At 38.7% G+C, this 27,824-nt stretch overlaps 1 protein-coding gene, 1 long non-coding RNA gene and 1 pseudogene across 2 annotated transcripts; all 3 read right to left on the bottom strand.

Annotated features, from left to right (window-relative positions):
• Nucleotides 1–674: 674 nt before the first annotated feature.
• LOC135770519 (uncharacterized) lies at nt 675–27,278 on the bottom strand. Its single transcript, XR_010542668.2, has 3 exons — nt 26,846–27,278; nt 26,093–26,194; nt 675–1,315 (listed from the first exon to the last, which is right to left on the bottom strand). It is a non-coding gene; the product is annotated as an uncharacterized lncRNA (long non-coding RNA).
• LOC135770518 (BEN domain-containing protein 5-like) lies at nt 1,804–14,623 on the bottom strand. The gene is made up of 4 exons (XM_065280189.2): nt 14,303–14,623; nt 7,409–7,467; nt 2,778–2,988; nt 1,804–2,362 (listed from the first exon to the last, which is right to left on the bottom strand). The coding sequence occupies exons 1-4, from the start codon at nt 14,397–14,399 to the stop codon at nt 2,235–2,237; spliced, it is 495 nt and encodes a 164-aa protein (XP_065136261.1). The 5' UTR covers nt 14,400–14,623; the 3' UTR covers nt 1,804–2,234.
• On the bottom strand, nt 8,128–12,055 carry LOC141282474 (uncharacterized; annotated as a pseudogene).
• Nucleotides 27,279–27,824: the final 546 nt, after the last annotated feature.

Raw genomic sequence — 27,824 nt, 5'->3', positions numbered from 1 at the left:
ACCGTGACGGTGGGAGTATTTCCTTCGAGGACTGCAGAGCGCCTGTCTATCGGTCTCCGGTCAGTAAATCATTGAATATTCTGTGTGATTACAAGTAATTAATGACTGAGAACCTCGATAGACATAAATGGGGTGGTTTCCCGGACAGGGATTAGCTTAAACCAACTGTTGTAGACAAAAGTTAATTGTCATTTCAAGTGCAGTATTGGTAACTGTGTGTTCAGAAGACTATGGGGCAGTTTCCCCTTATGGAAATGAATGTATGTTTGTGGTAAAAGTGTAGTAACCATACTATTTTGGTGTATTGATTATTATTAGTAAAACCATGGTTAACTTTCGTAAGGACAGGGATTAAACTAGTCATAGACTAAAATAAATGTAAGAGCTGTCCAAACTGAAAACCACTTGCACTGTCATATCTTAAAATACATTAGTGTCCTTTGTTTTGTCTCAAAATGCACACAAGTAATGTTTTTAGTAAGGCATGTTTGTTAAAACTTGTTATTTCCTTAACTAATTGGGCAGGTAACTGCTATATTAGACTATCATTCAATATTATGTTTTTGCAATGTAGCAAGCAAATCAGAGCAAATGTTAAATAAATGTAAAGGAGATTTAATTAAGCTGTTGTTGTTTAACTGTAAAAAGTAAAGAGAAATGAAGATATCACAAACACCAGTTTTATAATTTTATATTTGCTAATATGGAATTGCAATCTGCATTTATGACAATGTTTATTTTATTTTCTCTCTTTCAGATATCTTACCACTGGAGACTCCTCCCGTACAATCACCACCAGCTTCTGTTGATGTCTAAACAAAGTCTAAACTGTGATTTACTATGTTGTACGCAAAGTAAAATACCAAAACCTTTGGTGACTGTATAGACCATTTATTTATACAAAATATATCAATATATACAAAGAACCTTTACAACTATTTACATAGAGGAATAAGAAAGGATCTTGCTTGGAAGGGGGAGAGCCAAAGTGAAGGAGAGGAGAGAAAGTCTGGTTCATTACCTGCAGAGATTGCTGCCTCTTTTTTAAAACTACATTGTAGGCTCCACATTAAGCACAACTGTGCTGCTTTAATAAATTAATTTGTGAACTTTAAATTTAACAATTTTTTTCATCTGAGGTAGCAACCTCTGCAGGTAAGGGACCAGACTCAAGAGGAAGAGCTCATCCTCTGAGCGTGGAGGCGGTGCTGGATCTACAGGACTGGTCCGGACTCCGGAGTGCTTCTAGGAGGCTGCCACTTCACCACTGATGGCTGCTATCTAGGCCTTCTCTGAGCTCTTCATCTTGGTGGCGCTGTATCAGATGATAACACATTTTGTACAATGAGAAGGCAGAAAAGGATTAAACTTATTCACAAATTGTCAGTGTTGTGTGCTTACTGCCCTGCTGGAAAAACCAGCTTGACCAGCTCAAGCTGGTCCTCCAGCTTGACCAGCTCGAGCTGTGTTTTGGAACATGGTAGCTGGTCTAAAACCAGCATTTGCTGGTAGCTGGTGGCTCAGCTGGTCCTCCAGCTTGACCAGCTCAAGCTGTGTTTTGGAACATGGTAGCTGGTCTAAAACCAGCATTTGCTGGTAGCTGGTGGCTCAGCTGGTCCTCCAGCTTGACAAGCTCAAGCTGTGTTTTGGAACATGGTAGCTGGTCTAAAACCAGCATTTGCGGGTAGCTGGTGGCTCAGCTGGTCCTTCAGATTGACCAGCTTGCTACACCAGCTAAAGCCAGGCTGGGAGACCAGCTGGTGAGCTGGTTTTAGCTGGTCTCCCAGCCTGGCTTTAGCTGGTGTAGCAAGCTGGTTATTTTCAGTAGTAAACCATATGATAAAACAATGAAGCATGCACATGCATTCAAGAAAAATGTATTTATTTATAAATTAATATATTAATTATACGATGTATAGGGAAATGAAATGATAAATTATATATTTAAACATAACTAACATTGTAATGTTAGTATTAATATTGTCTATATCTTTTTTCTTTTAAAAATGAATCGTATGTGTTACACATGTATGTTATATGTATGTATGTATGTATGTATGTATGTATGTGTGTGTGTGTGTGTGTAACACATAAGATACATTTTTAAAAGAAAAAGAGATATAGATATATTAATACTAACATTACAATATCTACAACTTGCCGTATAGTAAAGCTAACAGAAATTACAGTAACAGATATTTTTTAACTTATTTATTGTTGCAGTCTTCACTATTTTAAACTTTTTTTTTCCTTTTGTTGATGTCTTGTATTTTTTCAGTGACGTATCGCCCCAGCTTTCCCACTCTGTTCTTCAGTTCTTCCTCATCTAAATTTTTACCCTCCAGCCACTTTTGAAAGCAACCTAGAACAAGATATGGATATACACAAAACCTTTTTATATGTTTTGCACTCACATTTTAAGCATTTGGACACACGTTCATCCAAAGTGACTTGCACATTTAGGGGCGGTTTCCCGGACAGGGATTAGACTAGTCCTAGACTAAAATAAATGTAAGAGCTGTCCGAACTGAAAACAACTTGCACTGACAAATCTTAAAATACATCAGTGCCCCTTGTTTTGCCTCAAAAAGCACACAAGTAATGTTTGTCGTAAGGCATGTTTTTTAAATCAAGGAATATTTCCTAATTAAACTAAGGCCTAGTCCTGGTTTAAGCTAATCCCTGTCCGGGAAACCACCCTTTAAGGTTTAATGAGTATGTGTGTTTCTACAAATCAAAAGTTTAACATAATCATTTAAAGTTCAAACATCACTTACTTTTAAGTGTTCTGTATTTGTGGGGTGTTAAAGGGGGCCTAGGAGTGGATTTGGTGGTGGGGCAACTTTTTCCCTCAAGGCTTCGGTTGGCCAATGTGCTCGACCCCCAAATGCAGACTGCCAACTCCTTGACAAACAGGCTGTCTTTCATGTTTAATTGAATTTTTTTCCATTTTTCCATGCTTATCACCAGACCTTCACCAATTTCAACCTACATAAAGAAACATTTTACAAATTAAACATTTAGCAAAGAAAACAGAAACACTTTTATTTTCTTTCTTGATCTTTCAAGTTCACATTTAACAAGTCCAACTTTGTGACTCGTTAATAAACTGGAAAGTTGTCACAATTAAAAAAATTCTAATAACTGCCAATGCTCTTTTACCAGAGAGTTTCAGAGTAGTACGATGTGTAGTGACAAAGTGACAAACGTGAAGTCAAGAGAATTGCTGTCACCAAAAGCCAGTTATTGCAATTTATATAGTTTTAAATATCAGGCATGAAAACCGGGTCAGGGGTGAAAAAGGCATGTGATTGGCCAAGGACAAAGAAGAAGTAAGGAACTCAACATCCCTCCACGTGCGCAGAAACAAAATTCCCACCATAACATACATGACCATTATTTCAATTATTTAATTCTGACGGACAATTTAGATTTAAAATGTAAACATTTGACTAGTAACAGAAACCATGTTTAATTAAATGGGTTGATAAATGTGGAAAGCTGTAACAAGTTGAATTCCCGTACTATTTTACATATCTGCAATAATTTTATTTTGCCATTATCAGACCATCAGTCACAAGGCCATACAATTTTAAGTTGGCATTGCAATAGGGTGGACCTGAAGGCCTACATCTAATTTAAAATGACTTAATTTTACAATTTAGTACTGGTTAAATGAATTACATTACGGTTTTTGAGTCATGGGTTGAATAATTTTCAGATAAGCAAAAAAGTGATGTGGAAAAATAAAATAAGAACCAATCAAGACATTACAAGCATATAAAATAAAAAAGAACAAAGTTACAAATAAAGTAAGATCTAACATTATTGATTAGGTAGAAAAACAGTATCAAATTAACATAACACTGTTTTCATACTATGGGCCCTATCTTGCACCCAGCGCAATTGACTTTGTCAGTGACGCATGTATCATTCGTATTTTGCAACGGCGCACAGCGGGTTTTTCCCTCCACAGACGCACGTCGACAATCTAGGGAATGAACTTGCGCTCCCTGGGCGTTTCAGCGCAAAAAAAGAGGCGTGTTCCGGCGCAAACCATCCCTGATGCTATTTTGCAGTTTCAAAAAACAATTGCGCCACTGACCAGAAAAAAAAGTTTAAAGTCATACACTTTGCTTATCTAATCTACACAGATGCAACAGTTATTTTTGCAAATCATAAATTGTTACACTAAAAAATATTAATACACGAGATAAGGGGAATCATAGTGGTGAGCATTGTGGTGATAGTTTTTATTTATTGTGTGGCTGCGTTAAAAAATTCTCATGCAAATAACGATTAAAATATTTTCATAAGTTTGTTGTTGGCTGTATTACGTTTATTTTATGTAAATAATAATTTAAATGTTTTCATAAGAAACCTTAATGTATATGAACTTGATTTGTTAGTCTACTTTGGGGTTGGACCTTGCGTTTCTTGGGTCCGATTTCAAAGCCCCCAAACCCTTTCAGCGGTGAGGGTGGACGCAGCGATGTCCTCTGCTGGCGTCAGGTCCTGAGGCAGATCCACCTCCCGTTACACGGCGTGCCCGATTTATGCTGGCAAGCGTGGGATTCCCCCGTACAAGGACGTCGGTCTCCTCGGCTGTGAACCGCTCCTGGCGTGCGCCTGGTAAATCCGTCATAATAATAGCAACCCGCCACGGAACTTGCGCCCTTGCGTTTAAAGGGAATGTTGGATAGCGTTCTGATTGGTTTATTTGACGTTACGCCCAAACCACACCTATGAATAATGAACCTACTTCAGACCAACCCCTTATTGATTTGCGCCCGGCGCAAGAGTTATTTCTCACGCTGGGAAAATAGCAACAGCGCCCAAGATCCGCCCACAAACTCACTTGCGCGTTGCGCTTCGCACTTGCGTTTCAGATCGTTAAAATAGGGCCCTATAAATTAAATATAATTAGTCTTTTTACAGCTATAAAAGTGATTTTCCTTTTGTCTTTTGTAGTTTGATTAACATTATGACTCAAACATAAGCATTTCTTATGAGACGAACTGTCCCTTTAACAACGGAGAAGCGATCTATACACTGACACATGATCAACTTCTTGCGTATAATAAACGACTGTTTTTATGAGAATACTTTCAGAGACTGTGGTATTACAATAAAGTTTGTGCGTATATCTCCTGTCAAGCCCCAAAAAATATGCGTTTGCTTTGCGTGATTTTTGAAACGCGCGTTGGCCGTGGGCTTTTGAGTTTGTGCGCGTATGCCTACTTAAAACAGTTCACTTTAGCATCTTTGTCGCTCAAATAGTCTAAAATCGCTTAAATGTTACTGTAAACGGTAAACTTTCTTATTAACTGTATTAGTAACAGTATGTTCTTATTACAGCATTTCAAGCAATATTTTGCAGTTTCACCATATTTATATTTAAGTACTTACAGCCGTAGACTAGTAGACCAATGTGACTTACAAGCGAGGAGTACGTCCATAATTCGTTCCGATCCATTCCAACAAAAAATATTTTAGGTCACTTTGCAGTGTCAGTCTGTGTAGATATGTTGTTTTAATTGGTTGATGCCTTCTACAATGATAGTTTTACAGTGTTTTGTGTTGACGTCCCGAAGGCAGTCGCTCTGCGCATCTTCAACAAGCTTGTATGACGAAGAACACAGAAATGCGGATGACATCACAGTAGCGCGAGAGCCGTTCGAAAGCAGACTTCCTTATGGCTTCTCGATTCACTCTCGTGATACTTTGATGTCACCTGCCTGCCTGTCGGTTTTTGCAGCGCAGCATGAACTCAAACAAATTTAATGTCTGGGATACATGTTTGGATGACGGCGAAGGGCGCGTCTTCAAACAACGCGCGCATACCCCCCTCCCCCCAAAAATGTTTTCTCATCGAATCTACATGATTCACGTGGGTCACCTTTTTGGCTTCAAAACGGCGAATTTCGCCGAAAGGTGAGGGATTTTCATGCCTGAAATATGGATATTTTTCTTACAAAAACGATTACACACAGAAAAGAAAGGTGACTGATTGTGTTCTAATTAAAGATAAGTAAATAAATAAATAAAGATAATAATGTATATCATGTATATCATGTATGGCTGAGGGTGAGTAAATCATGGGGTAAGCAATAAGCCCCAATAAGCTTTGGGTTACAATGCATTTTTTAACAGCTAATGGTCCATTAGCCGTTTATGAAATCCACTTCTTTGCGGGCTTTATTGCATTTATAAAACAGTTACTTCATATGCATAGCATAGTTTATACAGGTTCTCTGAATTGCTAAAACACATTTTTTGAAACCATCACTCACTTTCTCAAAACCTTAAACACAAATTGTCAAACTAAATTCACAGAACCCCTGACTCTACTAGCAGAATCAAACAATTTCACCTGTACTCAAAATCAAACTAAGCTTTCAAATTATGAACACATGAGTTTATAACATAAAACACTACAGAGCATTCATTAGACACTACCTTAAAAAATGGAAAACACAACTTTCAGGATATCTGCTTATAGAAAAATACATGTTTATTGTATATAACAACACACTTGAAAAATACAGTAAAAAAATCTATATTACTTTAATCACAAGTTCTGTGAATAATTGAAAACTTTAAGTACTGCTAGTAATAGTAACTGTTCAATATTACTGTAAGCAGCACTTTTATTTTTCTGAGAGTCAGATGAATGAGTATGATGAGGAACAGGACACCAGAGACGATGCAATTGGCCAAATTGGCAATTGGATTGCTGACATCTTTCAAAATAAGTGCTGCTTACGGTTATATTGAAAACTGACTATTACTTGCCGTAATTGCGTTACTTGCAGAAGTTGTGTTTTCTATTTTTTAAGCATAGTTATGGATGCTCTCTAGTGTTTTATATTATAGACTTATATGTGTATGATTTGAAAGCTTAGTTTGATTTTGAGTACAGGTGAAATGGTTTTGAAGGAATTGTACAATTTACAAAGAGTCAGGGGTTCTGTGAATTTAGTTTGTCAATTTGGATTTGTGTTTAAGGTTTTTGAGAAAATGAGTGATGGTTTAGAAAAAATTGTTTTAGCAATTCAGAAAATTTTTAATATTATGCTCATTTATAAGGTTTAATTCAGGTGTATACTAAAATATTTCAGTTAAATTTTCGTAGCATCTTTGCTTTATCTATCTAAAGCATAGAGTCATACCGTGTATTCCTTTTACATTGCATATTAAAATTGATTTAATACCTAATTACCTAAAAATTGTGTACTTTTACTTTTCTTGAGTAAAAGTACAAAAGTACTTTGTACTTAAGTAAAATAAAAAATAAAAATACTAGATGTGTAATGTATTTAAATATTAAATATGAACCAAAAACTTGAAATAATGAAATGTAGTGGAGTAAATATTATGATAATATGCTTTTCTTATATTTTCTTACCTCTTGGTTTTCTGAAATTTCTCCAGAGGTTTGATAAGTCACAGCTGCAGATTTGAAATCTGTGGGAAGGGGAGTAAAGTGTAAATGGAATATACAAAATAAAATCAGCTGCTAAAATTTTGTGTGCTGTGAACTCTTCTTGTAGCTCTTAGTCTTATAGTTTTTCCTAATTTGCTACAACACTAAAGTCCATTCTCTGAACCAAATTCCAGATGGCATTTACTTATTTGTCAAATTAATCATTCTTTGGCCAAAACATTAGAATACTTTGGGTAGTTTCGAAAACTTGTGCACTTCTTTTGGCAAACTCGAAACACAAGTTGGAATGCGTATTTTGCAGCGATTTTTGTCTGAGGATATCAGTGAACACGCCTGAACACTCGGTGAGTTTCACGTCTTTGTAAACGAAAGTGTAATGCATTATAGGAAGGATTGTTCCAGTGCACCATTAAACCCATTGTAAAGGTGGGAGGTGAAACACAAACACCAGAAAATTCTCGGGGCAGCCGCATATGTCGACATTTCAGTCAAAACCGTTCTATTTCATCTTAAACAATCTGAAAACAGGGCTTTAAGTGTAAAATACCAAACTTGTCCTTTAAAACACTTTACAGTAATGCTTAATTCTGTTTTGTGCACACACAGTTCTGTTATTTTCGGGAAAACAGAATATAGATGAGTATGTATAAGATGCGGTAGATGAGGACATGTAAGATGCGCTAGATGAGGACATGTAAGATGCGCTAGATGAGGACATGTAAGATGCGGTAGATGAGGACATGTAAGATGCGGTAGATGAGGACATTTAAGATGCGGTAGGTGAGTGTGTAAGATGTGGTAGATGAAGACATGTAAGATGCGGTAGATGAGGACATGTAAGATGCGGTAGATGAGGACATGTAAGATGCGGTAGATGAGGACATGTAAGATGCGGTAGGTGAGTGTGTAAGATGTGGTAGATGAGGACATGTAAGATGCGGTAGATGAGGACATGTAAGATGCGGTAGATGAGGACATGTAAGATGCGGTAGGTGAGTGTGTAAGATGTGGTAGATGAGGACATGTAAGATGCGGTAGATGAGGACATGTAAGATGCGGTAGATGAGGACATGTAAGATGTGGTAGAGGAGGACATGTAAGATGCGGTAGATGAGGACATGTAAGATGTGGTAGAGGAGGACATGTAAGATGCGGTAGATGAGGACATGTAAGATGTGGTAGATGAGGACATGTAAGATGCGGTAGATGAGTGTGTAAGATGTGGTAGATGAGGACATGTAAGATGCGGTAGATGAGGACATGTAAGATGCGGTAGAGGAGGACATGTAAGATGCGGTAGATGAGGACATGTAAGATGCGGTAGATGAGGACATGTAAGATGCGGTAGATGAGGACATGTAAGATGCGGTAGGTGAGTGTGTAAGATGTGGTAGATGAAGACATGTAAGATGTGGTAGAGGAGGACATGTAAGATGTGGTAGAGGAGGACATGTAAGATGCGGTAGATGAGGACATGTAAGATGCGGTAGATGAGGACATGTAAGATGCGGTAGGTGAGTGTGTAAGATGTGGTAGATGAAGACATGTAAGATGCGGTAGATGAGGACATGTAAGATGCGGTAGATGAGGACATGTAAGATGCGGTAGATGAGGACATGTAAGATGCGGTAGGTGAGTGTGTAAGATGTGGTAGATGAGGACATGTAAGATGCGGTAGATGAGGACATGTAAGATGCGGTAGATGAGGACATGTAAGATGCGGTAGGTGAGTGTGTAAGATGTGGTAGATGAGGACATGTAAGATGCGGTAGATGAGGACATGTAAGATGCGGTAGATGAGGACATGTAAGATGCGGTAGATGAGTGTGTAAGATGCGGTAGATGAGGACATGTAAGATGCGGTAGATGAGGACATGTAAGATGCGGTAGATGAGGACATGTAAGATGCGGTAAATGAGGACATGTAAGATGCGGTAGGTGAGTGTGTAAGATGTGGTGGACGAGGACATGTAAGATGTGGTAGATGAGGACATGTAAGATGTGGTAGATGAGGACATGTAAGATGTGGTAGATAGGGACATGTAAGATGTGGTAGATGAGGACATGTAATATGTGGTAGGTGAGGACATGTAAGATGTGGTAGATGAGGACATGTAAGATGCGGTAGGTGAGTGTGTAAGATGTGGTGGACGAGGACATGTAAGATGTGGTAGATGAGGACATGTAAGATGCGGTAGATGAGGACATGTAAGATGTGGTAGATGAGGACATGTAAGATGCGGTAGATGAGGACATGTAAGATGCGGTAGATGAGGACATGTAAGATGTGGTAGGTGAGGACATGTAAGATGTGGTAGGTGAGTGTGTAAGATGTGGTAGATGAAGACATGTAAGATGTGGTAGAGGAGGACATGTAAGATGTGGTAGAGGAGGACATGTAAGATGCGGTAGATGAGGACATGTAAGATGCGGTAGATGAGGACATGTAAGATGCGGTAGGTGAGTGTGTAAGATGTGGTAGATGAAGACATGTAAGATGCGGTAGATGAGGACATGTAAGATGCGGTTGATGAGGACATGTAAGATGCGGTAGATGAGGACATGTAAGATGCGGTAGGTGAGTGTGTAAGATGTGGTAGATGAGGACATGTAAGATGCGGTAGATGAGGACATGTAAGATGCGGTAGATGAGGACATGTAAGATGCGGTAGGTGAGTGTGTAAGATGTGGTAGATGAGGACATGTAAGATGCGGTAGATGAGGACATGTAAGATGCGGTAGATGAGGACATGTAAGATGCGGTAGATGAGTGTGTAAGATGCGGTAGATGAGGACATGTAAGATGCGGTAGATGAGGACATGTAAGATGCGGTAGATGAGGACATGTAAGATGCGGTAGGTGAGTGTGTAAGATGTGGTGGACGAGGACATGTAAGATGTGGTAGATGAGGACATGTAAGATGTGGTAGATGAGGACATGTAAGATGTGGTAGATAGGGACATGTAAGATGTGGTAGATGAGGACATGTAATATGTGGTAGGTGAGGACATGTAAGATGTGGTAGATGAGGACATGTAAGATGCGGTAGGTGAGTGTGTAAGATGTGGTGGACGAGGACATGTAAGATGTGGTAGATGAGGACATGTAAGATGTGGTAGATGAGGACATGTAAGATGCGGTAGATGAGGACATGTAAGATGTGGTAGGTGAGTGTGTAAGATGTGGTAGATGAGGACATGTAAGATGCGGTAGATGAGGACATGTAAGATGCGGTAGATGAGGACATGTAAGATGTGGTAGGTGAGGACATGTAAGATGTGGTAGGTGAGTGTGTAAGATGTGGTAGGTGAGTGTGTAAGATGTGGTAGATGAGGACATGTAAGATGTGGTAGATGAGGACATGTAAGATGTGGTAGGTGAGTGTGTAAGATGTGGTAGATGAGGACATGTAAGATGTGATAGGTGAGTGTGTAAGATGTGGTAGATGAGGACATGTAAGATGTGGTAGATGAGGACATGTAAGATGTGGTAGGTGAGTGTGTAAGATGTGGTGGACGAGGACATGTAAGATGTGGTAGATGAGGACATGTAAGATGTGGTAGATGAGGACATGTAAGATGCGGTAGATGAGGACATGTAAGATGCGGTAGGTGAGTGTGTAAGATGTGGTAGATGAGGACATGTAAGATGCGGTAGATGAGGACATGTAAGATGCGGTAGATGAGGACATGTAAGATGCGGTAGGTGAGTGTGTAAGATGTGGTAGATGAGGACATGTAAGATGCGGTAGATGAGGACATGTAAGATGCGGTAGATGAGTGTGTAAGATGCGGTAGATGAGGACATGTAAGATGCGGTAGATGAGGACATGTAAGATGCGGTAGATGAGGACATGTAAGATGCGGTAGATGAGGACATGTAAGATGCGGTAGATGAGGACATGTAAGATGCGGTAGGTGAGTGTGTAAGATGTGGTGGACGAGGACATGTAAGATGTGGTAGATGAGTGTGTAAGATGTGGTGGACGAGGACATGTAAGATGTGGTAGATGAGGACATGTAAGATGTGGTAGATGAGGACATGTAAGATGTGGTAGATAGGGACATGTAAGATGTGGTAGATGAGGACATGTAAGATGTGGTAGATGAGGACATGTAAGATGCGGTAGGTGAGTGTGTAAGATGTGGTGGACGAGGACATGTAAGATGTGGTAGATGAGGACATGTAAGATGTGGTAGATAGGGACATGTAAGATGTGGTAGATGAGGACATGTAAGATGTGGTAGATGAGGACATGTAAGATGCGGTAGGTGAGTGTGTAAGATGTGGTGGACGAGGACATGTAAGATGTGGTAGATGAGGACATGTAAGATGTGGTAGATGAGGACATGTAAGATGCGGTAGGTGAGTGTGTAAGATGTGGTAGATGAGGACATGTAAGATGTGGTAGATGAGGACATGTAAGATGCGGTAGATGAGGACATGTAAGATGTGGTAGGTGAGGACATGTAAGATGTGGTAGGTGAGTGTGTAAGATGTGGTAGGTGAGTGTGTAAGATGTGGTAGATGAGGACATGTAAGATGTGGTAGATGAGGACATGTAAGATGTGGTAGGTGAGTGTGTAAGATGTGGTAGATGAGGACATGTAAGATGTGATAGGTGAGTGTGTAAGATGTAGTAGATGAGTGTGTAAGGTGTGGTAGGTGAGTGTGTAAGATATGGTAGATGAGGACATGTAAGATGTGGTAGATGAGTGTGTAAGATGTGGTAGATGAGTGTGTAAGATGTGGTAGTTGAGTAAATTTTACCAGGTGTTTGGGGGGTTTTGATGGTGTCCAAACAGGTGCTGCTCCCTAAAGCATGGAATGAAATAACAAATCGTCGCTGTCCGATGAAACTCACATATGTTCATTTTGCCGATTTTGAGATTTTTTGACAGATTGAATGTCCAGGTTCATTTCCGTATACAGCAGGGGTGGGGAACCCTGGTCCTGGAGGGCCACTGTCCTGCAGAGTTTAGTTCCAACTAGGGATGTCCCGATCCGATCACGTGATCGGAAATCGGCCCCGATCACGTGGTTTCAGACTCGATCGGAATCGGACGTTACCTCCCGATCAGGACTCGGATACATATGCAGGGTTTAAAATCCATTAAGTTCTCGCGCTGCTCCGCGCCAGTGTACGCGCTGCGCTGGTGCGTGTGAACTGAAGAGAATAGGCTTGTTCGACTTCATCCGGCTGCCGGTTCTTGTGGTGCTGCATGACGTCAAAGTTCCGCGAGAACGATTTAAAAGCAAACTCCTCCGTATGATTTCGCGGATCACTCTCGCGGTAGTTTGACGTCACCCGGCTGTCGATTGTTGCGGCGCCGCATGAAGTCGAACAAGCCTATTGATGTGCTTTCATTCATAGGCTTCACACTCGTGCGTGCAAGGAACCCACGACAAAACCGCGTTTTTACCGCTCATTTAAACGACGCGTTGATCGTTATTGTCAACATGTGCTCAGACGCAGTTCCGCGTCTCACTCAGAACCTCAAGAACGCGCATTCGCGCAGGATCATTTGACATTACTGTAGAGATGAGAGAGAGAGAGAGAGAGAGAGAGAAAGAGAGGTAAGAATGGTGCCCATGTCGAAAAAACTTAATAGAAGTCTAGAAACAAAGTATTAAAGTATGTATAGCCATGTCACTCATCTCATTACAAAATGTTAACTAGATAACTGGATACAACTGATTGTATAGTTTAATAAAATAATGTATTTTGATTATACAAATGAATCACGACCTAACTATAGGTATTTTATAACTAACTGCTGACCAGCTTAGGGAATCTATGGCTAATTTATAAGACATATTGCTGAATCAGTATGTTGTTTTTCTTGTTAATTGAGTCTTTTTGGGTAGTCTATCTTATGCCTAGAATGAGTCAAGGAGGTTAAGTCTTATAACTTCATTCAAAGTTTGATCAATTGTGCATAATGACATGTGCACCAAATGCATATAGGGTGTCAGACTCATAGATTTGCATTATTTAAAGTTCAGGTTTTAAAGTTTGGGTCAACATGTGGCACAGCTTTAAAACTGAAACTTATAAAATCCTATCAGAGATAAAAAATGTCATTGAAACACACCCAGTGGCTTTGCTGTCATCAGGATTAAACATGTTACCCCTCGAACCCTCCCTCCAAACAGAGCCTCCCCACAAAACAAACCCCAATTTAACCCCTGAACATATATAGTATATATTCATTATTTTTTAACACATCTGTAGTTATGCGCTGGCACAGAGTTAGACTCTTTTGACTCTACACAGAAACAGCAATGTGTGCGGCATGACATAAGGAACATCCTGGACTGGTTCTGTTTTTTCGCTCTTCTTTATTCTTTTTTTTTATGTATTATAGAAGTATCGGATCGGGACTCGGTATCGGCAGATACTCAAAATCAAATGACTTGGACTCGGACTCGAGGGCAAAAAAACCTGATCGGGACATCCCTAGTTCCAACCCTAATTAAACACACCTGAAAAATCTAATTTAAGTCTCAAGGATCACTTGGAAATGAAATTCATTATATCATTACACTGGCAAGAATATGGTTACATGTAAATATGCCGTACCAACTGTGACAACGCTACATTCAACTGCTTTTGATTTACGGTGTTTTTTTTTCACTTTCTGAAAAGTAACCGTTTTGGACATACGTGAGTTTCATCGGGCAGCGACGAAATGTATCATGACACCTCAAACACAACACAAAACAATTTAGGTAGCCCCTGGATATGTGCTGAGTTGCTTTTCAATTTAGCACTGTTATTAAGCCTTTTTGTTTTCTTTTATACTCTAGATACAAAATCCATTCACTGATCACACAATTAAATCCAGTCTTACCAGACATGTCTGGGGTTTTGATGGTGTCCAAAGACGTGCTGCACCCTAAGGGATGGAAGGAAGTAACAAATGTATCATGATACCTCAAACACAACATACTGCAGAAAGTGCATGAATAAAAAGCATTTATATTTAACTAAGGAAAGTTATAAAGTTGGGTAGCCCATGTGTATGTGCCGATTGTTTGGCCCAATATGACACTGTTATTACAAAAAAAAAATGGTAATTTACTTACCTTCATGTAATCAAAAATGTTGAAGTCTTTCTTCAGTCAAGATGAAATTAAGATTTTTAAGAAAAACATTCCACAATTTTCTCAATTAAATAGACTTTATTGGACCTGAACGGTATCTCAAACAAGGCATAAGGGTATTATTTATCAAAATTATTGTAGATTTCAGTAAGATAAAAAATATGTACTTTTAAACCACAACTTCTGGTCTTGCGCTATCCCTGTGACTCGCCAGTGTGACCTTATGTAATACATAAGCACGCTGAAAGGTCATGCAAGACGTATGCAAAACTACCACCCCACTGTTTACAAGTGTGGAATAAGAGGACCGTTCGAAGATTGTTTTACGTGGAATGATACAAATTAAAGATGCAATAGAGGATGTTTGCTTTATACATTTTTGCAATATTACTTGAAACTGTCTTTACTAACTGATAAAAGACTATTTATTAGGTGCACTGACAGTAATATTATTAACATACGTTATCTGTGCACAAAGTAGGGCCTTAAAAACATCAGCCAATCGCTGATGCGGTCATCGCATCAACGATTGGCCCTCTGGCTTGTCAATCACTGCCATTACGATCCTTGTGAGAGACGTGCACGCTCCAGTAACTTTACACAGGCAACGCATGTGCATATTGCATGAAACTCTGTCTTTACTTTCGGTTTGTTTTCATTGTCGCTCCTGCTTTCCTCTTCGAATTTGCACCATGGAAGAGAAAAAACCCGAAGGAGGACGCAGAGAAAGACTTTTTTTAAGTCGCTAAGAAGAGGACAATTGTCAGAAGAACATAATGTAACCAGAGTTGTTATTGGAGAAACATTTCAATGCTGAAGAGCAATGAAGGAACAGAGAGGTGTAAGACGTAACGTCTTATGTGTTTATTATCATATCATTTCACATAATGAATCCACTGACGTGACACAGCATATGCCGGTGGTAAACAAACACTAGTGTTCCAATACTCGTGCACGAGTTTTGGAAGGCGTTCCCTAGAAATGAGCTGTGAAGGAGGGGGCTGTTTTTACGCATGCGCTCAACTCAGTAACAGTTTTTGGATTCTCACTCGGCGGAAACATCCTCTTTTGCGCCTTTAATGCCTTTGGGCCAGTTTTTGGTTGAAAATTGTCCGCAATGTGCGTGCTTACGCATTACGTCAGATCACACTAGAGCAGTGTTTCCTAATCCTGATACTTCAGTACCCCCTTCCAGAAAGTTATAGCTGTCTTCTTATATAACACACCTGATTTTACTCAACAGCTTGTTAGGAAGACATGTTATCCATTCTGGAAGGGGACTGATTAGTTGAATCAGGTGTTTTAAATGAGGAGACATCTAAATCTTTCTGGAAGGGGGTACTAGAGGATCAGGATTGGGAAACACTGCACTAGAGCATTACACAGCTGGTGCAACACACGAAGTTGTGGTTTAAAAGGGCTTATTTTTTATTTTTCTTGCCGAAAATGAAAATTGCTTTGCTAGATATGACCCTTCTGCCTCATTTGGGATAATTTGGAGCCCTTTGAAGCTGCACCGAAACTGCAATTTTATACTGCATTGCAACTGAACTGTTGAAGTCCAATAATGTCTATTAAATTGAGAAAAATCCTGCAATTTTTTCCTCAAGTACCTATTTTTTTCTCCACTGAACAAAGAAACACAAACATTTTGGATGACATGGGGGTGAGTAAATTGTCAGGACTTTTTTGAGAAAAGTGTAGTAATCTTTCGCTGTCTTTTGTATCTTTAAAGTTCCCGTTTTTCCTGATGCCATTTTTCAAACTACTTAGCGTGTAATGTTGCTGTTAGAGCATAATTCCAGTAAAATGATAAAGCTCAAAGTTCAGGCTCAGCTAAACTAAGCTGCTCGTCGAATCACAACACACCAAACAAACTACACAATCACAACTCTATACGTATTTCTGAAGGAGGGACTTCAGAGAACAAGGAATACATCAGCCCGTTTTCAGGCCACAGGAAAGAACAGGACCTTTAAAGAAAAAGACTTATAAAATATTAACATAAAATATAATAAAAAAATAAATATAATTAACTAAACCCGTCTTACCAGGTGTTTGGGGGGTTTTGATGGTGTCCAAACAGGTGCTGCTCCCTAAGGCATGAGATGAAATAACAAATGTATCATGATACCTCAAAAACACAATTCAGGAAAGTGCATGAATAGATATGAATAAAATTTATACTTAAACAAGTATAGTTATAGAGTAAGGTAGCCCCTTGGTATGTGCCGAGGTTTTTCTCAATTAGGCACTGCTATTAAGCCTGTTCACTGTCTTTTATGTATCTTTAAAGTTAACAATATAATAAAACTATTAATATCATTGATTTTATAATCCATTTACTGACCACACAATTACATTTAGTCTTACCAGATGTTTGGGGGGTTTTGATGGTGTCCAAGGAGGTGCTGCTCCCTAAGGCATGAAATGAAATAGATTTAGTGATGCTAAAGGAGATGCTGAATGTTTGCTGCTTTTAAATGAAAAAAAAAAGGTTTATTCATAACACAAAAAAGTAATGATCATTAAAGGAACAGTTTGTAAGAAATGTATATCAATTAATCATAAAATGGCCCTGATATGTCACTAGACATTAGTGCTGTGTTCAAAATATCGATACGACGATACATCGTTATGGACGCCTGACCATGCGCGCATCGATACAGCACCTTCCGTATCGATTCTGATGCACTTTTGATAGTAACGTGACGAATCGCTGTTGATCCGTGATCCATATGAAAAGGACGCATGTGTCCCGCGGAGTACACAGATTTAAAGGTAGCGGGGTATACTTTCACTTTGCTGGCGCACGTGTCTTATCCACCCACAAATTTCCCCACAGCCCCATTTCTAGGTGGTGACCCTTTTATTTCTCAAATCGTGACCCCAAAAAATCAATACGAAGCAGATTGTGAACTACTAAAGTGTCCCACTCCAAGTAATTTACAAGAAAACATGTGCCTTTAGAGGGTTTTGCATCTGAACTACTCAAATGTTTCATGATACCTCAAACACAAAACAATTTAGGAAGTATATGAATAAATATGAATTTAAAAAAGCATCTAAACCCTGTTGAAAGCAGAAAATGCAAGAAAGACAGTATTCTGACTATTCACCTATTCCATATGGTAATCAAAAGGACAGGACCTTTCTTTGTGTTATGATAATAATGTATTATTAAATCATAAACTAGAACTTAACAGATTTAATTGGCAAAGTTGTTTTCTGGTTGTGAAGGCATTACGTTCTGGAACATAAAATGTATCATTGCATGCCAAAGAGTATTAATAAAAAGGGATGTATACATTTTTCTTTATTTACATTCAGGTAGATTTCTAAATGTAGCACATGCCTTTCTTATAAATACAATCAATCAAAACATTCACAGAAATTATCATGCAATTAAATATTTATAATGGTTTCTGACAGTAATGTCTGGGTTTTAAATGCAGATTCAAAACCCGCTAAACAGCAGCTCCGTCAGAGATTAGATAATGATGTTCACCGAATGCTCTCTTTGCGTGTTACATGTTCATCACTTTCACTAAATCCACTTAAAGGGATGGGTCACCGTAAAATGAAAATTCTGTCATCATTTACTCACTCTCATGTTGTTACAAACCTGTATTAATTTCTTTGTTCTGATGAACACAAAGTAATATACTTTGAGAAATGTTTGTAATCAAACCATTCATAGACCCCATTTACTTCCATAGTATTCTTAATTCCTACTATGGAAGTGAATGGGGTCCACATATGGTTTTGTTACAAACATTTCTGGAAAATGATTACTGCATTAAAGTTTAAAGCGAGAAAATAAAGAAATGGTCTTCTGAAGTTTCAAACTACTGTTATTGGCATTCTTGTAGTTACAGTGCAAACTAACTTACCAGTTGTCATTGGAGCAGGTTGGATGAAGACTGGAGATTTCGGAGAGCCTGAAGTGTTGTTTTCTGAAACGTGTATATATATATGAGACAGTTATTGGCATTAATTGCATTAAAAGGAAAACACCATTTTTCAATATTTTACTATGGTCTTACCTCAACTTACACAAATGAATACATACCTATCATTATTCAATGCGTACACTTCCAATCTTTGTACAGTTCCTTGCGAATGTGTTAGGATTTAGCCAAGCCCCATTCATTCCTTAAGATCCAAACTAATGTTTTATTTTGTGCCACCATACTTTAAATAGGGAAAACATGGAATTGTTTGGTGGCTTCTAAATTCATTCATGTTTGGATCCTAAGGAATGAATGGGGCTAGTCTAATTGGTAACACATTCACAAGGCGCTATACAAAGACTAAAAGAGCACGCATTAAAAAAAGGTAGGCATGTATTAATTTGTCCAAGTTGAGGTAAGAACATAGTAAAATATTGAAAAATGGTGGTGTTTTCCTTTAAACTTGCGCTGCTATTACAGCTAGCCTACAGTTACTACAAATAATAATATTGCTATTTACCAGAACGAATTTTGGAAACCAAGCACGACTGAAGTTCAATGTTTAATTTCCTCAGTTCCTTCACCTCAGCAACAGTATCTTGATATTTACGGGAGAGTGATTTGTATTTCATCTCAAGTTCCTTAAATTTTGACTGTGGAATTAGTTCATCATCACTCTCACTTGATATTTCATCATCCACATTACATTTTCGTTTTTTTGGTGTCGAATGAGGAGGATATATGGGTTGGTTCCTTTTCAAGGCTTGTCTCTTCTTAAAAATATTCATCAAAAATGCCTGTCTCCCTTCCTCAATGCTTGCCTTCTGGGCTGACTGAAAAAAAGCAAATAATAAGCAAAGTCAGATAAATAGATTTCATTCTGCAGTATGTTTTAATTTTACCTACAGCTTTATCTTTAGCTTCCTTTCTCTCGGATGATTGGTTCTCCGGTGGATCTTTATCCAGCAGCTTTGGCACTCGAACCCTTTTTCCCCTTGCCAACACGTTTTCAATTTCTTCTTCAGTGTCTGAAAAAAGATGATTATCAAGGAAAGATTTAGGTTTTTTCTATTACAACAGGCTTTTTTACAGTATATTAGGTGGCCCTTTTACTTATTTAATGTATTGTTTTGACATGAAGCAATGTTTTAGTATGAGGTGACGTGCTCCTGAATGCTCAGCGGGAGAGCATTGTGTTAGCAGGGTAAATGTTCATGGGTTCGAATCTAGGGAACATGCTAATAAAAATTGCATACCTTGTAATATACTGTAAGTCGTAAGTACAGTAAATGTGAACATTAACTTTACATTAACTTACCTGAGGGGGTAATTTAGTCAAACCCTGCTTAAAAGCCAGTACAAATGCATTTTTTGCGATAATTTCCTATTGTTTTTGGAGTAAACGTCAGACCGTCTCAAACGTTGTTAAATGGTCTACGTTAAGTAAATAATGTTAGCACCTTTATAACAAACTGCAGTTGCAAAGTACCGTTAACTTCTAACTTTATATTCATGTCAATTAACGTTAACCTGGCCTCAATGACTTTTACGCGATATCTTGTCTAACACTTTATCAAATGTATACTGCTGTTGTCGACATTTCTGTTATTAAAATGAATAACGTTATATATAACATGAACATATAAAAAAGAGACTTACCTTTCAGTAACAAAATTTGTCCTGTGTTAAACTGTCCTTTTCTCATAATCCAGTAAGTGCGAGTTGTGGAGAAATCCGTTGTTTCAAAGTCTTTAATGTCTTTCACGTTAACAATATCTTTCGTTCCGTCGTCTAAATAATTTATATATGCGAACATTTCTGTCAAATTGCGCGTCTACACGAATATGAACCTGCTGAGTGTAATATGAAATAACTGTTAAAAGCTTCTGTGCGCGGGAAACAGCGTGTTTAAACACCTGAGCTGAGGCGCGTGTGGCTGTCAGTACTGACAGTGGCACAGGGGCTGTGATTAAAGTATCGCGAGACCAACCGGAAACAACAGGTTTCGAACCTCTCTCGCGATACTTACACGTCTGCGCATCACATCTGTATGCTGTGTGGATTCGAGACGTTACAATGTTCCTTCGCAATGTAATATCCCAAAACTTTATCTTATATTTTCCTATTTGTTTCTTTTAATAGTATATAAATTAAATATTTTATATAACATTTTAGCCTACTAGCGTAAGACTGAAGAGTTTTTCCTTGAGGAAGCAGCATGCAGCTTCTACAAAGGGAGAATGGTAAAAAATGAAGAAAAAGCTGTCTCTGCACATTTTACACCAATATATTTCTAAAATTATAATTTTTTTTCTTATATGTGTTTTAAAACTTTCTTTTTACACAGGACACAGGTCCACACAGGCTATGATTAACGCATAGTAGAACATAAAGGGAGAATAGTGGTGAGTAAACGTTCAACAGAGAGAGAGACAGAAAGAGAGAGAGAGAGAGAGAGAGGCCCTTTATGGGCTTACCTTAGGGCCTCCAACAGGTTTTGCTGATTGGCCCTTTAGCGCTTGCCCTGCACAGGAAGCCCTCACACAGCAAAATCCCCAGAGTTAAATGAACACTGCTGGATGTAGGCTATATATTGTCCCAATCTTACAAAGTGTAAAAAGTAACACTGAAGCAGAATTAATAGCTCTGTCTGAAACCTAAAATTGCATTTTACATCTTACTTAATTACACTCATTTTCTTAACTTGGGTTTAGATGTTGACTGTTTGACTTAAAGTCACTATCATTGTGATCAGTGTTTGTTTTGGTTGAACTTGACTCTTGACTTTTACCGACTTCGTTTTTTGACTGCTATATTTTTCTGTGTTTAAAACATTTTGTTATGGCAAAGAAAAGACAATAGTGCAACACTTTCCATGGTGATGGTTTGTACATAATATCAATCACCATAAATAAAACTTTTAGAAAAGATGTGTTAATTTAGTTTTTGCTTGCTCATCTGAAATATCATTTTCTGTTAATAATAAAATATAATGAAGAATCAGATTATGAATCTCAAAAATGGTGACAAAGAAAATAGTAAAAATTGTCATTAATTACTCATGCCGCTGTGCATTCTGGGAGTCCTGGATGAGATTTGTAATTTGTTGATACCCGGCATGCATTGCAGCATAAAGATTTAATTTTATTGTCACCATTGTTGCGATTCATACTCTGATTCATGATGTTTGTGTGTCTACATTTTACAGTCCTTAATTTTTAAGTGCCAGTGTATCAAAATTCTTTAGAATGGCAAACTGCCATGAGAGTGCTGGATCTTATAGTATCACATTACTAACAGAAAAGGATACTTTAGATAAGCATACCATTTATAAATAAATTTTCTGGATGATGATCTTTAGGCTTTATATAGTAACCATCACCAAAGAATTGCATTGTTGTCTTTTCTTGGTCATAACAAACATGTCTTATACAGACAAAGTAATAGCATTTTTTAAAAAACTGAACAGTAGGAGTCAAGAGTCAAGTTTAACCAAAACAAACACTGATCACAATAATGATGATTTCGCATGAAACAGCCAACATCAAAACTTAAGTTAAGAAAATGACTCTACAAGTAAGATTTAAAATGCAATTTAGCTCTAAAACAGAGATGGCGAGAAAGAGGATAACAGAGCTTTTAATTATGCTTCAGTACTCTGTAGATTTTGCTGTGTGAGGGCTTCCTGTGGGCTAACTGAGGGCTGCCCGTGCAGGGCCAGCGCTAAGGGGCCAACGTTTTGCCAATGAGCAAACCTGCTGGGGGCCCTAAGGCTATGGCCATATGGCCATTGAAGGCTTGCTTGCAGGGTATAGGCCAGTGTTCATTGATCCAAAACAATTTCACATTGTTTTTGTTTTGAAGAAAGGAAGAATGAAGAAAATGAAGAGTTATAAATGGTACCTGGAGCCAAATGCCAATTACCTCTTGCCAAGGACAACCAGATTTAGATCAAATCATCCCTACACTCACAACAACACACCTGGGCCATCAGACAGTCACAACAATGCACCTGGGCCATCAAACAGTCACAACAATGCACCTGAGCCATCAGACAGTCATAACAATGCACCTGAGCCATCAGACAGTCACAACAATGCACCTGAGCCATCAGAGAGTCCCAGCAACACACTTGAGCCCTCAGATACTGACCTTTTCAATCAGCATCCTGAACTAGAGGAAAGAAACGTGCTGTATGGCAGTGTAAGAAACTGTGAAGAAAGGGAAACAAATGGAATATGTTATATGGGTGATGTACAGGTAGGAAACCTGGGTGATGTACAGGAAGGAAACCTAGTTAATGTTACTGAAGAACTTAGTGAAAAAGAAGGTGAGACAAACCGTAATGTAGAAAGAATGGAAGTAGACCAAGGAAATAGTGTAAAAGATATTGAAGGGCATGAGGGAGACAGTGAAACAGAAAGTGATGGTGTATGTAGTGAAGTGGATGAAACTGAGATAGACAGTGATTATGGAGAACATGATGATGAAGATGAAGAAAGACAGCCATGTGCAGATGATACTGGTCCAAAATTTGATGTAGACCTAAATGTTCCAATATGCAGATTTCTTACACTGACAAAGGCTGAACTCCTACTGCTACTCATAACATTCACACTAAAGCACAATTTAGCATTTACAGCACTGCTTGACCTGTTGAATCTGATCAACTTTGTTTTCTCCAGCACTGTGCTACCAGCCAGTAAGCATATGCTTAGTAAGATATTCAAACATTTCAGTAAAAAAACAGAACTTCATTTCCTCTGTTCATTCTGTCAGTCTTATCTAGGCAGTCACAAAAAAGACAGTCAGAGGAAACACTTTGTTTGTTCAAACTGTCAAAGATCAAACCGTACCCAACATCTAAAGAGTCAAAGTTACTTTGTAACATTACCAGTTGACTTACAGGTTAAGTCACTACTTGAAAATGAGAAATTTAAAGATTCACTCAATTTCAGATTTACAAGAGCAACATCGGAGAATGTACTAAAAGACATTTACGATGGGGACATGTACAGAGAGCTGTCACGCCCAGGTGGCATTCTGGAAAGAAATGATAACCTTTCATATGTGTTTAATTCTGATGGAAGTCCCTTATACAAAGCCTCAGGCACATCAATTTGGCCAATACAACTGGCTATAAACGAAATCCCCCCCGTTGATCGTAGAAAACACATGATACTTGCTGGTCTGTGGCATGGGAAAGGAGAGCCAAGGATGGATATTTTCCTACACAAATTTGTTGAGCAAGCCAAGAAACTGGTCACCGATGGTGTAATGTGGTGGAACAAGGTCGCAAAATCGTGGATGAAAAGTAGGATTGTAGGGCTGTGTTGTTGTGTTGATTCTGTTGCTAGACCTCTGATGCAAAACACCACCCAGTTTAATGGGTATCATGGTTGTGGGTTTTGTTACCATCCAGGAGCATACATTTCTGGAGCAATCAGATACCCTGTAAGTGAAGAGCAACATGCTGACAGAAATGCAGCGGAAATGATCCATGACATGGAGGAGGCTGTTAGAGGTGGACAATCTGTCCGAGGGGTTAAAGGCCTATCCCCATTAGTCAATTTACCTTATTTTGATGTGGTTTCTGGATTTGTGCCAGATTACATGCATTGTGTTCTACTTGGTGTGACTAAACAACTGTCAAAAATGTGGCTGGAAGAATATGGCAGTGAATTTTACATTGGCTCCCCAGACAATCAGCGTGTAGTGAATGCACGGTTGTCTAAAATAAAGCCCCCTCAATATATTTCCAGACTTCCAAGGGATCTCAGTGAAAGAAAGTATTGGAAAGCTGCTGAGTGGAGAGCTTGGCTTCTTTTTTATGCAATACCTTGCTTGAAAAATGTTCTGCCATCAAAATATCTTTGCCATTTTTCGCTACTAGTACAAGCTGTTTACTTACTTTTGGGTGACAGCATTTCTACAGAGGATGTCAATGCAGCCGACCTACTACTACTTGAGTTTGTTTTTCGCTTCCAGATGTTGTATGGAGAAAAGGCTATGACATTTAATGTCCACTTACTAAATCATTTGGCAGTAAGTGTAAAAAATTGGGGACCTCTGTGGGCACACTCAGCCTTTAACTTTGAAAATGGAAATGGGAAGCTTGTAAAACTTGTAAAAAGTGCAAAGGGAGCTCCACTGCAAATTGTTAACAAGTTTACTATGAGTAAAACTCTTCCAATATTAGCCAGCACAGAAACAATCAGTGAGAGCACAAGCCAGTTTTGCAGAGATTTGACAGAAACGGACAGACTAAGGTATTCTCATACAGTTGGTGATACTTGCTTACTTGGATCTGTTGTAATTGCTTCACTCAGTCCTGAGGAGGAGAATGCTTTGAGGCAAATTATTCCAAATGTATCTACTGGTGTAGAGTGTAACATCTATAGCCGCCTCATTGTCAACTCTCAAGTCATTCACTCAATTGATTACTTACGACCAGCCAGGTCAAATGACACTGTGGTGTGCCTGAAAAATGGAACATTTGGCATTGTGAGCAAGATCTTAACTTTATGTACTGATGATTCAGAGAAATGCATAGTGTTGTTAAAGGAAATCTGTCCTGTTGATGTGCCCCTTTTGCAGAATGGGAGATCAAGGGTTTTTCTTCCCCACATTTTGGTGTGCTCTTCTGATTGCAGTCACACACAAGCAATTCTGCCAACTGAAATAGTAAAGAAATGCTTGCACATAAACTTCACAAATGAAAGCTACATCTGCATGTTTCCAAACATAATTGAAAGGGATATTTAATTTAATTGAAAATGTCAATTTTAAGACAATCCTTAACTATAGAGGAGTGTAAGGGTATTACACAAATATGATATTGTTTTCTGATCTTACATGTTTAAAACTATTAAAGGGTGTAATATGGTATTTTGCTTTGATAGATGTATAACTTGTGATTTTGTTTATTATAAAAAAGTGTGACGACGCACACAAACAAATGTAATTCTGTTCTTACACATGTATAACATTTAGAACGTTCTGCTTAAATATGAAGTAGCATGAAGGCTTTTGTTATCTATATTATTATACTGTATTTTACTGTATTGTAACATATTAAAAGTTGCCTGTTTATTCTGCATGTTTTATGTTTTGACCTATGGCTATATATACATATATTATATATGGTGGGGACATGGACCAGCTTGGGTGTGCTGGCGGGGACCTGGTCAAGCTGGTGGGGACCAGGTCGAGCTGGTGGGCCAGCTTGCTGAGCTGGTGGGGACCTGGTCGAGCTGGTGGACCAGGTTGCTGAGCTGGTGGGGACCTGGTCGAGCTGGTGGACCAGCTTGCTGAGCTGGTGAACCAGCTTGCTGAGCTGGTGGACCAGCTTGCTGAGCTGGTGGGGACCTGTTCGAGCTGGTGGACCAGCTTGGCTGAGCTGGTGGACCAGCTAATGACCAGCTTGGACCAGCTAATGTCCAGCTTGGACCAGCTGATGACCAGCTTGGACCAGCTAATGACCAGCTTGGACCAGCTTAAACCAGCTACCAGCTTAAGCTGGTATTAGCTGTTTTTTCCAGCAGGGTGTAAATATAACATGCATGTAAACATGGCCATTATTACCTGCGGTGACAGCTGCAGATGTTGATGGGTCGGCATGGGAAGCAGAAGCAGCAGCAGGTTCATAGGGGACACAGGCTCACCACCATCAAAAGAACCAGTCGGCTTTGTAATGACAATATGAAATATTAATACAACATTATAACGTTACATATGGCACATTATATTAGTCAGAGAGAAATTAATTTTCATTTACAACTAATGTTGACTTTTCATTATAAAAAAACAACATATATGCCCTGTTGTGTTGCTTCACTTGGCAATATATAAGACTACGTGGAAAATTAATAGTGTATACTATAAATAGTTTAATTATTTATTAAAAAAGACTAAATATGAATAAAAGAAACAAGGAATAGATTCATAAGACAAAATACTACTGGTTTTATCAACCCAAAACAAATAAAATCTTAGTTTTGACCATTAAACACAGATAGGCCTACATAAGAGCCAGGGAATTCCTGTCGGGGATTTAGCCCAGTTCAGGCTGTGGTCAGCGGGGAAGGAGAACACTGACGTCCGCCTGCTACCTCTGGATCTCATGCCCGAATCTGTCTAAGCAAACATTCAAATAGGCGCTATCTCTACTAATCGACTGCATATTTGAATATTGTACATATATATTCTCGACTGAACTAATCTTAAAACTACACTTTGTGTCCAAAACACGGTAATATTGGTAATAAACGGTCCGTAGGCCTATATTGAGTTATTAGGACATTGCTTACATGTATAGCTCAAATTAAGTAAACTTACCAGATTGTTCGATCCTCCTCACTCACTTTCTTCCAACCAAGATCTTTTAAATTCCTGTTTCGGTAAAAAGTACGAAGATGTCTCACGACGATTGATCTCCATTGTTTTGCATTTCTGCCTCCACCGTCTGCTGGCTTCCTGTAATCACGTCACTACTAGAGAAAGCTCCTGATTGGTTAACGCGGCGCGAATGTCCGCCAAAGTTCAAATTTTTCAACTTGAGCGTTTCCCGCGAATCGGCGTCAACGCTCAAAGCGCTCAATTCGCGCTGCGCCGTTCGCGCGTCAACGCTCGAAACGCTCAATTCACGCCGCGCCATTCGCGCAAAAAGCTCATTTCGCACCGCGCCATTCGCGCGTACCGCGCAGCAGGATGTCTATTCGCGTCTTTGCATTGACTTAACATGTAAATCACTCGCGCTTAACGCCCCTAACGCGTCTGGTCGGAATGCACCATTAAACAATGCATACTGTTCTTAAAAGCAGCCAATTATGGAAAAAGGTGGATGGTTTGACAAATTTCAAGATGTGCTCACAAGCAACAAATTTAAATAAAAGATTGTCAAACAAAAAGCCAACAATTCACTGATTAGTCAAAGTACAAGAATCACATGAGAATTTTACAGGAAACATTAAAAAGCTAATTTACAACAAACTTGGCCCCTGTGTAGGTTTAAGTATTTTGTAAGTATCATGTACAACAGACACAAATTTGATATTACCTGACAAAACTCTGTCTCACACAACCACTACAGACAAAAGTAGATTCAAACCTCTCCTCTATTTAAACCTTTTATCTTGTTTAAATCTGTGGACCCTGTACAGGGTCCAAAATGACTTCTACAGAAAGTTCTTTTTTACTTTATGAAAGTTATTTACACTTAATTTACACTATCACCCCCAACATTTTTTATAGGATTTAATATTCACATATTTCATATTTTTCAAATTTGACAAACATGGGCAAGTCTTATATCAAA

This window comes from Paramisgurnus dabryanus, chromosome 8, assembly GCF_030506205.2.
Source record: "Paramisgurnus dabryanus chromosome 8, PD_genome_1.1, whole genome shotgun sequence".
Lineage (NCBI taxonomy): Eukaryota > Metazoa > Chordata > Actinopteri > Cypriniformes > Cobitidae > Paramisgurnus > Paramisgurnus dabryanus.
This window is presented reverse-complemented; position numbering and strand designations above follow the sequence as displayed.

Coding starts and splice junctions, on each gene's coding strand:
- LOC135770518 (XM_065280189.2), bottom strand. CDS start 14,399: ATGTTGTGTTTGAGGTATCATGATACATTTGTTACTTCCTTCCATCCC. Junction 2,989..7,408: donor AAATTTCAGAAAACCAAGAG/GTAAGAAAATAT, acceptor TTCTTTATGTAG/GTTGAAATTGGTGAAGGTCT. Junction 2,363..2,777: donor CAAATACAGAACACTTAAAA/GTAAGTGATGTT, acceptor ATCTTGTTCTAG/GTTGCTTTCAAAAGTGGCTG.